Source organism: Balaenoptera physalus (genome assembly GCF_965194825.1).
Source record: "Balaenoptera physalus genome assembly, chromosome: 2".
Lineage (NCBI taxonomy): Eukaryota > Metazoa > Chordata > Mammalia > Artiodactyla > Balaenopteridae > Balaenoptera > Balaenoptera physalus.
The window spans coordinates 161,682,781-161,697,864 of record NC_138883.1 but is presented as its reverse complement, the minus strand read 5'-3'; the positions used below and the strand labels follow the sequence as shown (position 1 = coordinate 161,697,864).

The following is a 15,084-nucleotide window of genomic DNA, read 5'->3' as shown; positions in this document are numbered from 1 at the left end:
ACCATTTATAAACCAGCAATTAACTGTATATTCTGTAGAAGAATAAGAACACATTTAATGACTCTATTTTCTTTACGTTATGCTCATTTTCTCTTTTCTTGTAATCTTCTATGACCAATTCCTTCTCTCCTCTCTCTGCTCATTGTTTTAGTTAAAACAGTGTTAAAAGTACCTAAGTACTTGCCTAGCCCAACCTCATTAACACACAAGTAACCTTTAACGTTTTCTCAGTTTTTATTGATTCCCACCAAAAACAATTCATGATGTTCCACAAAAAAAATTTAAGAGACTAATTCAAAAATAAGCTCTTCAAAGGCAGACTCCATAACAATTGTCATCTAGATACAATGGAAAGTACAGGAAATTAGATGTTAGACATCTTGTATGCAAGTCTGGGCTCCTTGAATGACTACCTGCATAACCCGGGGCAAGTCCCTTCACCTCTGAGTATCAGTTTCCTCATCTATTATATCTGCCCCACTGATCTTATAGGCTTGTTTTTATATTAAAAATATAAAAGGTCTTTGCAAACTCTGAAGTCTTCTAGAAATGTTACCATCATTTTCTGTATCTGTAGTGCCTAGAACATAGGTACCCTAACAAATGTTTCTTGCTGACAACTGCAACTGTAATGAATTCAAAGAACTTCACTGTTCTTGCATCAACATTCAGTTTAATATTGACAATTAGGTTAGGCATTGAGAACAAGCTGAATCACTGTCTTATGAAATCCAAGCTTTTCTAGAGAACACACGCCTCGCACAGCGAGGGCAGCCATCCTTCAGCCCCAGGACACTGCTGGGGAGGGCGGCACTGCGCGTGAGAGGACTCGGAACCTCCACGCGCACTCTGGTAATAATACCTTCACGTCTCACCTTCCCCTTGGGGGGAAAGGATCTCTGGTTCCTACAGTGTCCACCCAGTCTGCAAGGCCTCCTTCAGGGCCCTGGGGCACTGCCATGGCACTTAGACCCAGAGACCAGGCCTCGACCCTATGCCCTTTCTTTGCCCTGGAATGTGGCGTGTGTGGTGGTCCCTGTGGTGGAAGACGGAGGCGGGTCAGGAGTGTGCCAGGGCACAGGCCGTCCCCAGGCCCTCCCAGCCGTGGCCCCTGGCAAACACTGGGCAGAGTTGATGATGCTGCCACCCACCACTCTGCTCCATCTACCTGTGGCTGAGGGTTCCTACAGACCCTTTTAACTTCCCCAATACTAAGAAACTACAGTATTGTAATACTGTGGTTTTTTCCTTTGGTGCCAGAGTATATATCCTGGGTGCTGGAGGTTGCACTGTGTTTTTTACATATATAATATATATATATAATAATATTATTAATAACGTTATAATAATATACATACATTATACATATCATGTACAGTGTGTGTATGTGTGTGTGTGTATATATATATGTATTTTTTTTAAAAAAGATTGCTGTCATGTAGGAATGCAGGACAGCAGGTCTCAGACTGTCCTAGGGAAACCACAAATTTATATTTTCATATAAAACCCCTTATTCACAAATGTAGAAAACCCAATTAAGAAACGTTTCCATCTCACAGCCACTGAATTGGCTGTTTGCTCTCTGCTTGGAACACTCCCCCCCACGTTTCTGTCTGACCTGCTCCCTCCCTGTTCCAGTCTCTGCTCAAGTATGCCATCCTCAAGGAGGCCTTCCTTGACCACCATCTAGAGAGCCGCGCACACACGCACTCCAACCACGCTCATGCCCTCGCTTTGCTTTACTTCCCCCCATGGGATGTAACCTGTTATTAGAAGCACTGGCATCAGGTTTGTTTTACATCCATTTAATATCTATTTCCTTTAGTAGAATGAAGGGAAAGTAGTTTGTTTTGTTCACAAATGTACTCCCAAAGCCTAAAGTAGTGCCTGACATATACTAAGTGCTCAGTAAAGTATCTCTTGCGCAAAAGGTTATCAAAGATTGTTGACTGCCACATACAGGCAATGAACTTGGAAATGTGAACAATAACATATTTGAAAATAGTCACACTGGCATGTTCTTCCACTTAGGAAAGCTTAAACCTGCTGTCACTTTTCAACAAGCTTATGAACCTAGCATGTTGATCAGTGCAGGCATCCATGCCACTGGAAGGATACGAGAAGCGGTCGTTCCATGTTGCTCTCTCCACGTACTCCAACATGACCACAGCTTTGATTGTCGTGAGGAGTTTGTTCCAGGTTTCATCAAAATCCACTACTCTTGGTTTCAGAGACATTGTGCAAGTTTAGTGTTGAAATCTGTTAATTAAAAACAACGGTAACGTTAGCATGAATTCTACAAGGTCAGTTACTTGTTTCTAAAAAGCACCACATGCTGCACGGAAGGGGTGAGACCAGAATCTGGCACGTGGTGAGAACAATAAATGCTGGCTGCCATCTTTTCATGACTGTCCAGACAAGGAATTCCACAGAATACCTGCATTCACTGCAAACTCTAGGAAATAAAAAGCTTTTAGCACAAATTATTTATAACCAGGGTGGTCCAAAGATTGAGAAGCCTCATTTAATTTGCTGAGAGAAAGAAGCTGGGACCTAATGAGCCAAAAAGTTAACTTCTATCATGAGAAATGCACAAGAGATACTCAATAAAAAGGTTTTGGCCCCAAATCCTTGTGGTTTGCACTCCTTAAACTGGAGACTGAGGCCATATATGAGAAAACACAAGACAATTAAAGGGTTTATTTTCCTGGAGCATCAGTTTAACTAGATTCCAAATCCTTTTCAATATCACACCAGAAGAACAGAATTAAAAGAGAAATGTCTTAAAGTTAAATTTAATTGCACAAGGGAGCACTTTTCCGGCACATGCCTTCACATCCTCCCCAAAGTTTTCCCTCGTTACTAGGACTGTGAAGCACCAAGCTAGTCTGTAGCCAGGGCCAAACAAGGAGGAAACATTCTTCCTCCTGTGTCCCGCTGTGGGAAAAAAGGAGGTAGGGAGACAGTGGGGAGAAGGGGGGAATGCATAGAGAGAGGAAAAAAGAGACAAGAGGAGGAGACCAGCTGCACGGTCCCGGCCCACAAACTGGAGGTGGTCCTGGGCCCTTCTTACGTTTCTGTCCTGTGAAGAAAAGAACTCAAGAGGAGTCCAAGGAGGGGAAGAAAAAGAATCAGAGAAGCCAAACAAAAACCCAAAAGAGGGTGTGCCACACTAAATCACCTCTCTTTCTTCAACATACCAGGAACTCCACCTACAAGCCTTAAACTTCCTCTAACTACCGAGAATGGATTAGCAGTAGTTCCTCTGTGTGTGTGTGTGTGTGTGTGTGTGTGTGTGTGTGTGTGTGTGTGTGTGTGTGTGTGTACTGGGGGAAGGGGGAAACCTAAAGCTCTAGCTCTAGATCAGAAAATTAACCTTAACTCCGTCTCACCCTTATTCACACATCCTATCTAACTGTGTTACTCAATATTTCTTAAATCCATCCATTCCTGTGCAACCCTATGAATGTTCTGAGATCAGGCCCTCAGCAGTTCCAGTTTGTATTAATCTTTATCAAAGAAATGCTAACAACTGTTAATATTTACACAGTACTTACTATAAGCCAAACACAAATCTAAGTGCTTTATATAAATTCACTTAATCCTCCCAACAAACTGATTAAGTAGGGCCCAATGTTCTCCCCGTTTTCTAGATAAGAAAACTGATCACAGAGTGATTAAGAAACTTGCTTAAGGTCATGGAGCTATTCAGACCCGCGCTGTAACCCCTGCCCTCAACTGCCATATACAACTATACTGCCTTACTAACATCCTTAGTGAATACTTAGATACATGCCAGGCGTTGTACTAGGCTGAGGATACAGTGGTCAATAAACAAAGTTCTTGACTTTCAAGAAGGTTACACTCCTGGATCTGGCACTCAGAAACAAAAATAACCTACGTAAACCACAGAGCTGACCATGTCACTCTGGTACTGAAAGCTGTTTGTGATTGTCCACTATAGACAGCATCCGGTTTAAGCTCACTGGCAACATGGCCCACCAAGCTTCCATGGTTTGACCTTGGACTAAAGCACCTCTCCACCTTGCTCTTCTCATGGGACTCCCTTCCTTGACATCATAATCTGGTAACTTCTCTGCTTAGAGGTCACTGAACACAACAGGCTGATTCACACACCCTGCCTTTTATCCTCATTGTTTTCTGTACCTAAAATTCTTCCCTTCTCCTTGCCTCCCCCTTTCCACCCATTCCCCTAACTCCTACTGATAGTTCAGCCTTGGCCCAGAATATCTGTTTTCAAAAAATTTTCTGGGCCCACTTAAGCTAGGTAAGGTGCCCTCTTAAGCGTTACTTGAGAACTCTGTTTAACCTCTATTAGAGGATTAAACCATGCTCAACTGTGATTATCTGAGTGTTTCTTCAAGGTAGGGACTATTCTGTAACTGTCTATCAAAAAGCTGTCACTGTCCGCTTCACATTCGTTTCCTCCCCTTATAAAAATGGAATCATACTACACACCCTGGTTATAAATTATTTTAATGGTTGCACAGATCACCTTTTAGCTTTATTGAAGTTTTAGCAAGAATCAGACTGGCATTGACTTCTCTGCTGAGACCAACAGATTTCTGATAGAATGGGTTTATGTGCAGTGATAATCCATTCTTAGATGGGTGGAAAATGTGGACACCAAGGCGAGAGAAGCCTTCATTTTATTTCAATTGTTTAAATGAGCATTTACTCATGGAGAATTTATGTAAGGATGTGAAAGAGAGAGGGCAAAGAAAGAAACAAGACCGCGACCACCCCACTGTTCTTCTCCACTTCCCAAACTGTCAGACAACTCACAAGAATACATATGAGTCTTGTTTTCATTCCTGTGCCACATCATGTCCTACACCTGGTGTCCTGCCAGGACCACTTCCATCCCCAGTCAGTGAGACTATGTCCTACTGAGCACCTGCAAAGTTCAAATCTCACATTACTACAGTTTCCTCTAGCTTTCTTCTGGGCTCATTCATGCAATGTTAGGGTTTTTAACACTTTGGCCCACAGGTACTGTGCCTATGGCCCCTAAAAATAAATCATAGGCTCCAAATTAAAAAAAAAAATTGAAAAATAAAAATTCATGTTTACTTATGTTTCCAGATAACATTATGACAATATTTTATGAAAATAACATTTACAAAATTTTCATTACATTTGAAAATGATTCATAGATTAGATTTTCTCACTTAGTGCACCATTTCTAAGTATGTATGGCTGTCAATAATAGTAAGTTAAATAATTACAAAAGTGATTTATATAAACATAGAGTTACCATATGACCCAGCAATTCCACTCCTATGCAAGAGAAAACATGTCCACACAAAAACCTGGATGTAAAAGTTCAGAGGAGCATTATTCATAAAGGTCAAAAAAGTGGAAATAACTCAAATGTCTATCAAGCAATAAATGGATAAATAAAATGTAGTACATCCATACAACAGATTATTATTCTGTAATACAAGAGAATGGAGTACTGATAGATACTACAATACAGATGAAACTTGAAACACTATGTGAATAAAGTTGGTCACAAAAGACCACATATTTTAGAATTCCACTTACGTATATGAAATATCCAGAATAGGCAAATCCATAGACACAGGAAGTATTTTAGTGGTTGCATAGGGCTAGACGACTTGGAGAAAAATGGGAAGTGACTGCTAATTAGGTGATGAAAATGTTCTAGTATTGATTGTCATCATGTTTGTACAACCCTGTGAATGCGCTAAAAACCACTGAATTGTACAGTTCAAGAGTACACTGAATGGTATGTGAAGCATAACTCAATAAAGCTGTTAGACATTTAAGGTGAAATAATCGTATCAAAAACTTTGGAGCAATGTAACGTGGAGGGGAGGGGAGAAAAGGTATATTTACATGGTTGCAAATTCTGAAATCTCAGTCTCCCTCTCACTCCCATGCTCTAGTCACCAGCTCCCATCACCAGAGGCATATATTATATGTGTCTGGGGGTATTTTATACATATATATTGTTATTCCCCTTTTTTAACATAAATGAATATAGAGATGGTCTTTTTCCACTTGTTTTACATAAATGGTATTACACTGCTTACTTAACAATATATTCACTTAACAGTATATTTGGGAAAGTATTCCATTTTAACACACAAGGGTTTCTTTAATCTTAATAGCATTTCATTGTTTGGCTGTATCGGGATTCATTCTACTAAGTTTGATATGATATGTGATGAGTCCTCCAAAACTGAAGTGCCTAGTTTAATATCAGTAATTTTAAGTTAAATAGTTTTTTTTTTATGAATTAGTAAGCTCTTTTTACATTGACATTAACAAGGTTTTCTTCTAAAGATACTAATAACACAATTTAAGTTACAACTGCTATACTAGTTGATAAGAGAAGAAAATTACACTATTACCATGATCTTTAACTACTGTTTACTAAATACCTTCTGAATTCCTCCTATGCTATACATATTATATATATAAGCATTACTAACCATCAACCTGCAATTCAGCAAAATCCAGACTGCAGGAAACGACTGGATAATCAGATTTCTTCAATAAACTATGCACACACATAAGAGAAAAAGAGAGAAAAGAAAATGAGAGTGGGAGAGAGATATATGTGGAGTGGAAATTGAACTAAAATAGACTAAAAAGGCACATTCATCTACCACAGTGTGACTGATCTTATTTGGATCTAGATTTAAGCTCTTTTTAAAAATTATATTTATGATAACCCTGGAAATTTATAAACTGATGGGATATTTGATGACTTTAAAAAATAATTTTTATAACAATAATTATGAGAGCTTTAAAAAAATAATTTTTATAACAATAATTATGAGAGCTTTAAAACTGAGAGTACTTATCTGTCAGAGACACATGCCAAAATATTTATGGATATAATAAATGCTGTCTGAGATCTGCTTCAAAATTAAACAGCTTGTGTATGAATTGATAATTGTTGAGAATGAGTGATAAGTACATGAGGGATTATTATAATATGCATTTTCTGTATATGTTTGCAATTTTCCAAAGTAAAAGGGTAAAAAAAAATATCTTCACCATCATCATCATTAACAGTTCCACAAATATGGGGGGGAGGGGGAAGCACATAAAAGAAATTAGAAAGCTTAAAAAAAAAACATAGTATTAATCCAAAAGGTCTAACATTCAATTAATATGCATTCTAGAAAATTAGAATGAGAGGTAATTATCAAAGAAAAAATATCCCAGAACTAATGAACATTAGTTTTCCAACTTAAAAAGGCATACTGAATACCCAGAATATTTGATTTTAAAAATAAATAACAAGGCACCTCTTTTTGACATATTAAAACACTGGGGGTAAAGCAAAGATTCTATAAGTTTTCAGAAAAGAAAAAACGACTATATAAATTATAAAGTCTTTAGATTTACAAGAGCAACACCGGAAGCTGGAAGGTAATATAAAGCAATGCCTTCAAAATTCTCAGGGAAAATGACTAATTACCTAGAATTCTCTATCAAGAGTGGTATCAAATAATTTACTTCCCATGAAGTCATTTTATTCAGGAATCTATTGGAAGATACCCTCTATCAGGAGGAAATGGAACAAACCAAGAAAGACTTGGGATCCCAGAAACAGAGGGATCTAACACAGGAGAGAGGAACAGGAATTTTTCAGAACAGCAGCTTTACAGATTTTAAAAACAACCTGTCTATACAGACACAGAACAAAGGGCTCCAGGATGGTTCTCTCCAAGAGAAAAAAAGGGTGAGGATACTCCCAAACTCATTTTACAAGACCAGCATTATCAAGATTACCAAAATCAGACAAGGACACCCACAAGAAAAGAAAATTACAGGCCAATATTCCTGATGAACACAGACGCAAAAGTCTTCAAAAAAAATTTAGCAAGCCAAATTCAATGATACACCAGGATCATAAAAGGATCATACACCATAATCAACTGGGATTCATTCCAGGGATGCAAGGTTCACAAATCAATCGACCACATTAATAAAATGAAGAATGAAAATCATATGATCATCTCAACAAATGCAGAAAAAGCATTTGACAAAATTCACCATTCATTTATGACAAAAACTCTCCGCAAAGTGGGCATAGAGGGAATGCACCTCAACATAATAAAGGTCATATGTGACAAGCCCACAGCTAACTGCCTCAACAGTGGAAGCTGAAAGCTTTTCTTCTAAGATCAGGAACAAGACAAGGATGCCCACTCTTGCCACACAGTATTTATTCAATATAGTACTGGAAGTCCTAGCTAGGGCAATTAGGCAAGAAAAAGCAATAAAAGGCATCCAAATTGGAAAGAAAGAAGTAAAGCTGGTAACATGATATTATATAAAGACAGCCCTAGTTTTTTAACCATAAAACTGTAAAAACTATAATCAAATTCAGTAAAGTTGCAGATACAAAAAATCAATATACAAAAATATGCTTCATTTCTATACACTAATAACAAACTATCAGAAAGAGAAATTGAGAAAACAATCCCATTTACAACTGCATCAAAAAGAATATGATATCCAGGAATAAATTTAACCAAGGAGGTGAAAGACCTGTACACTGAAAACCATAAGACATTAATGAAGAAAACCGAAGACAACACAAATAAAAGAAAAAAGGAAAGATATCTGTGCTCATGGATTGGAAGAACTATTTTTGTTAAAATGCCCATATTGCCCAAAACAACCTACAGATTCAGTGCAATCCTTATCAAAATTCAAATGGCATTTTTCACAGAAATAGAAAAAACAATGATAAAACTTGCATGGAACAAAACAAAAAACTGAACTCGTAAGTACAGAGAACAGACTGATGAATGCCAGAAGGGAGGGAGTCTGGGGGTGTGTGAAAGGGGTGAAAGAGGTCAAAAGGTATAAACTTCTAGTTATAAAATAAGTCATGGGGATGTAACGTATACAACACGGTGACTACTGTTAATAATACCAAATTGCATATTTGAGCTTGTTAAAAGAGTAAATCTTAAAAGTTTTCATCACAAGAAAAAAAATTTGTAACTATGTATGGTGACAGATATTAACTACATTTACTATAGGCATCATTTGTAACATATACAAATATCGAATCATTACGTTGTCCACCTGAAACTAATATAATGCTATATATCAACTATACCTCAATAAAAAAATTTTAAAAAGAAAAGCCACAGTGTAGGAGAAAATATTTGTAAAATATTTATCTGATACAGGACACACACACACACACACACACACACACACACACACACACACACACGCACAAAGGACTGGTACTTAGAATATATAAAGAACTCTCAAAGCTCAATCAAAAGAAAATATACAACTCAATTAATAAATGGCCAAAAGACCCAAATGGAAAGTTCAGAAATACTGATAACAAGTAAGCACATAAAAAGATGCTCAACATCATTAGTCATTAGGGAAAGGCATATTAAAACTTCAACAAGATACCACTATACACTTATTAGAATGGCTCAAAAATTCTGACAGTATCAAATGCAGATGAGGACATGGAGCAACTGAAACTCTCATTTGCTGCAGGTGGGAATTTAAAATGAAATAACCACTTGGGCAGTTTCTATTAAAATTAAGCATACACTTCTCATGTGACCCAGCAATCCCATTCCTGGCTATTTATAGGTGAGAAATGAAGACAGACATTTACAGAAAAACCTAAACACAAAATTTTAGAGCACCTTTATTCATAACTACCAAAACCCAGAAACTCAAATGTGCCATCAACTAGTGAATGGAAAACAAAATGTGGTGCTTTCACACAATGGTGTACTATTCAGCATTAAAATGGAACAAATCACTGATATGTGGACAACAATGGATGATTCTCAAAAGCATTATGCTAAGTGAAAGCAGACAGACTCATTAGGCTACGTATTGTATGGTTGCTGAAAAAGGCAAAAATATAAGGACATACATCAGATCACTGGTTGTCAGAGACTCAGGATGGACTACAAAGGAGCAAACAGGAAACTTATGGGGTGATAAAATATTCTATACCTTGACTGTGGTGGTGGTTACGTGACCATATAAATTTGTCAAAATTTGAAGAACTGTGTATCTTTTTAGGGTGAATTTTACTATGTGTAAGTTATACCTCAATAAACCTGACCCCTCAAACTCAACATGTCCATCCATTTCCAGTATTTCACATCTTAATAAATATTATCATACATCTAGCTCAAGGTAGAAATTTTATTAATCATTCTTGATTTCTCTCTTACTCTCCTCTTCAAATCAATCAATAAGTCCTGTCAACCCTATCTTCTAACCATTTCTTGAATCCAACCACTACTTCCCATTCCCACTGACATCACCCTAATCCAGACCACCACCTCTCACCCAACTACTGCCTCCTAAATGAGCCACCTGTATCCTCTTTTGGCCCCTTGTTACATTCCAAATACTGTGGCCAATGTAAGCTTTCCAAAAATGCAAGTCTGATAATATCATACCCTCTGCTTACAATTCTTCAAAGACTTTTAACTTATAATCCTTATTATCTATCAATTATCATTTAGGAAAAAATAAAACTTCTCTGTGCTTTCTTAATTTATCACTGACTACCCATGAAAGTCAATAAATACTTTATTACTAATATTCTGACAACAAAGACTTTTAAATCGGTTACCAGTTCTAAGAGAATAGCTAGGTAACCCAAGGTAAAGATGAAAATAAAGAAGCAATCAGGAAAATCAAATTGATAAGCTACCTAGATTTCTGATAGCAATGTTCTAAAATCTCTTTTGCTTTTTAAGTTTTTCTCCTCACACACATACCTCACTCCTCAGAACACTGAAAGGTGATCTGTCACTAACCTTTCCTTTCTCCTGAAAATCTTAACTTTCCAGTGAGTTTTAGGTACCGAGGTTGAAAGAGCTCCAAAATAACGTGGTACTGCCCCGAAGTATGATGTGTTAACATAGCCTAACAAAATTCCCACCCCAAAAATGTTTAAAAAACAAAGTTACTAGTAATAGCAGAAATACAAAAGATATAACTTTGCAAAGATCAGAAGGATTTTAATTTGGAGTGATACTGTGTAGTTCTTCACTTAGACATTTTTCATACAAAGAAGTGACTTGGATAATTACATTTCAGCAGGTAAAGCAGTAACAGAATCTCAAAACATTCCATTTTAAGTCTAGAACTGACATTGGTGCATAATTAGATATTTTATTTGAAGTATAAATTTTAGTAAAATGTATAACCATGTTTAACATACCGATCAGTATGACTACAGCTTAACTACTGATAAACATTTCAGTTGCCTTCCAAAAGTATAATTATCAATAATGTAAATGGCTAAACGCTTCAAGTTGTGAGTCTCTTTTTAGTTAAAAAAACAAAACACAACCAAAAAACTACCAAATGATAATTTTTTATTTCAGTATTGATCAGTACCAGCAATAAAAATTTGGCATTCCAAAAATTACCAAAAAGATATAATACTGGGGCCTAAAAAAATTTCAGGTAAGTCAACATACCATAGTTAGTTTTCAAAATGACATTCAGGGGGCTTATTGAGCAGGTTATATTCTAAATACACAAAATAAGGAAAATACTTAAGACCCAATCAAAGAGCATTATTAACTTTGCAATATTTTCCATTTCAAGGGCTGTCTCTAGTGTACACTGACCAAAAATGCTACCACGATTGCATATGAAAATAAGCTCCAAGAATGCAGCTAAACACTTTCATCTTACTGCACTGAATGTGTGACCCATTAGCTATAGCCAAGAGGTACCTTTGTTAGTTGGAGGCTCAGGGTACAAAGCTTACTGTTGCAATGAGGTTTGACACACACAGCTCCACAGCACAAATGTCATCTCCATCACATGACTTTCCTACTTAAGAATTTCTAGTAGTATGCTTAAAAAAAAAAAAAAAAAAAAAGGAGGGGGCTTCCCTGGTGGCGCAGTGGTTGAGAATCTGCCTGCCAATGCAGGGGACACGGGTTCGAGCCCTGGTCTGGGAAGATCCCACATGCCGCGGAGCGACTAGGCCCGTGAGCCACAATTACTGAGCCTGTGCGTCTGGAGCCTGAGCTCCGCAACAAGAGAGGCCGTGATAGTGAGAGGCCCGCGCGCTGCGATGAAGAGTGGCCCCCACTTGCCGCAACTAGAGAGAGCCCTCGCACAGAAACGAAGACCCAACACAGCCATACATAAATAAATAAAATTAAAAAGAAAAAAAAGGATACCTCTTGACAACTTGGTAAAAAAGAAAAAAAAAAAAGGAGGAAATTGCTGTAAAAAACATTGGTGTAAAGAGAAATACAACAGTCTGTCATCCCAGTTGGCAAAATGTACAGTGCAGGATGAAAACCTCAGTCTCAAAAAAAGGGAGGGGGGACAGTAGTAAGTAGGGAATGTATTTATAATACAACAAAGAAGTTACAGAAGACATTTGCTTCCAAAATAAAGCTAATTTGACCAGAATTAAAGACTCTTCTCTCCTCAGTGAACTTGAGACTCTCCCACACAGACAGTATTTCTTTCCAAGTTTTCACATCGCTCCCATCAGCATGAAGTTTAAAGTCTTCTTCACTTGCTTTCTCACTTTTTTCCATTTTTAACAATCTAGGCAAGGAATCTAAGATACCAACTAGCCTTAAAAAAAAAATTCTTATATATGTATCAGGGATGAGTTAGAGAACCTGAATTTGTCTGAGTCTCTCATGGGTAGGCAAGCCCAGTTTGGCATGCAGGCTAGACAAGGCTATGACCAATAAGCGTTTTCACAAATAATCCAAACACTAAGAGTGCATTTTTTTTCTAGGCCTGACCTTCTATCCAAATATTAAAAAGGGTTACTCTAATTATCCTCTCTTTGCACAATCCAATGACTTGCAATATTTGTTATCCTATTCTGAGAGTTAAATTAAGTCACATATATCTAAAAACCTTGGATTCATTATTTTGGTAACTTTATACTACATACATTATTATGACTATTAGAAAAGTATGCTCTATTTCTGTCAGAAAATAGTAGTCATAAATAAAAGGGGACAGCTAGTGTAAATGCTATAGTGCTTGACTGGAATCAGAGTTATCAGTATGAACTCATGGTTTTTAACACACACACAAATATAAAAAGATATAGAAATAAACATAGATGTTTGTGTATGCATGGATTAGTATACATATATAGTTCTAGCTCTGCTCATTGAGCGGGCCTAGGAACAATGACACCCCAGTGGCAATGAACACACATGGCATCCAGATCTTGGTTTCTAGATACCATTCTCCAACAGAAGGAACCAGAGCTTGGAGAAGTGATTGGTTCCAGGGCTGCAGCAAGGAAAATATGAGCCTGGACATCTTATGATGCCAGAAAATAGGAAGTGCTTTCCTAAAGAGGATGGGGGATGTCCAAAAGACAAAGAGCCAACCTGAAAGCCACAGTGGAACAATTTGAGCGATAAAATAAATAATGATAGAATTAGATTATAAACCATAGAGTAAAACAAATATCTATGACTCAACACTGATACAAACAAATTACTGAATAAACAGATATGGAGAAGGGACAGTTCTCCCTTATAGAAGAATTCCAATTAATAAGTGTAGAAGGAAATGAGAAAAATATAAAATTGCCATCAGGTGAACACTACTATAATAATTATTACAAGCAAGAACTACCCAAGGATGCTGCAATGAATGGGCAAAAATCTGAGAATAGGATTTCTGCAAAGTTTCAATCTCCCCCAAGATATCCAGTAATTACAAAGAGAAAAACAGTAACTTTACAAGTAGAGAAATTTAACAGACATGACCTTAATGAGAGTCAACATCACCTCTGATAGGATATACTGACACCCTGTATCCTGTGATGTGACGCACTGAGTAGGACTCAGCATCACTTCTCTAGTATTCCTGCCAAAAATGTACAACCTCAATCTAACTATGAGAAAACATCAGACAAACCAAAGTTGAGAGACATTCTACAAAATAACTGACCACACTCATCACAAGCATGAAGGTGATGGAAGATGAGAAAAGACTATCACAGATCAGAAGAGCCTAGGGAGACACATGCTAAAGGCTGTGTCTGATCCTGGATTGAATCTTGAAAGAGGTAAAGGACATTACAGGAAAAACTGGTGAGATTCAAATAAGGTCTGTAGTTTAATTAACAGTATTGTACCAATGTTAATTTTCCTCATTTTGATCATTGTGCTATGGTTACGTAAGCTGTTAACATTACAAAAAGCTGGGGGAAAAGTATACTTGAGCTCTCTGTACTATTTGTGCAACTTCTCTGCAAGTCTAAAATTACTCCATTTAAAAAAATTGGGGGGACTTCCCTGGTGGTCCAGGGGTTAAGACTCCACACTTCCACTGCAGGGGGCACAGGTTCGAAAATTCCACATGCTGCACAGTGCAGTCAAAACTAAATAAATAAATAAATAAAATTTTAAGTATCCTCTACTTGTTTTCAACTGAAGTAAAACAAAGTTGAGAAATCAAGAAATATCTATACAGGGTAAATCCAACATTTCACTATTTGAAAAGCAACCAACATTGGAACAGGACTTAAGTCACTGAGTTAATAGATATTTATTAAGTATTTAAAATATTCAGACCTCTCTCTACCAGGTACTAGAGATGCTGCCTTCAAGAAGCATACAGCTGATAAGAGAAACAAAAATGATAAACTATTAGCCTGATTGATGAAAAATTCTGACACATACACAATCAGGCTATAATCCAATGATTAAATAACAACAGTAACATCATTTACAATGTTAAAGTATATAAATGGAAATCCCTTGGATAACTAAAATCTTCAAATAGGACATTAACATCTATACATTTACAGAGTTTAAGCAAGCTTAATACGTTCACCACACGTTTCTTAGTAATTAGTGTCTAATGCTTCAAAAAGAAATATTAAATATTTTCTACCAAAGATTATATTTCTCCAACCTAGAAACTAGCTGCTTACTTATCTCAGACAAAAAAGAAAAAAAAGTACGTAACAGTAACAAAAATAACCACAAGAATCAAACTGAACAAAACAGTTCATGAATCAAGAACAATCTCAGAAAAAAAAGAGGTAGATCA

The 15,084-nt window shown here is 36.9% G+C and overlaps 1 protein-coding gene across 6 annotated transcripts in view; it reads right to left on the bottom strand.

Moving 5' to 3' along the window:
* The window catches only part of CUL2 (cullin 2), an 82,296-nt gene that overhangs the window by 62,805 nt on the left and 4,407 nt on the right, over positions 1 to 15,084 (bottom strand). For 3 of the 6 annotated variants that reach the window (XM_082449724.1, XM_082449722.1, XM_082449721.1), the window contains exons 2-3: positions 6,483 to 6,550; positions 2,119 to 2,259 (exon numbers count right to left, since the gene is read on the bottom strand). In XM_082449724.1, coding sequence (XP_082305850.1) covers positions 2,119 to 2,237 — 119 coding nt within the window. In that variant the 5' untranslated portion in view covers positions 2,238 to 2,259; positions 6,483 to 6,550. The remainder of the gene's footprint in view (positions 1 to 2,118; positions 2,260 to 6,482; positions 6,551 to 15,084) is intronic. The other 3 variants (XM_082449725.1, XM_082449720.1, XM_082449723.1) reach the window with 1 other exon arrangement.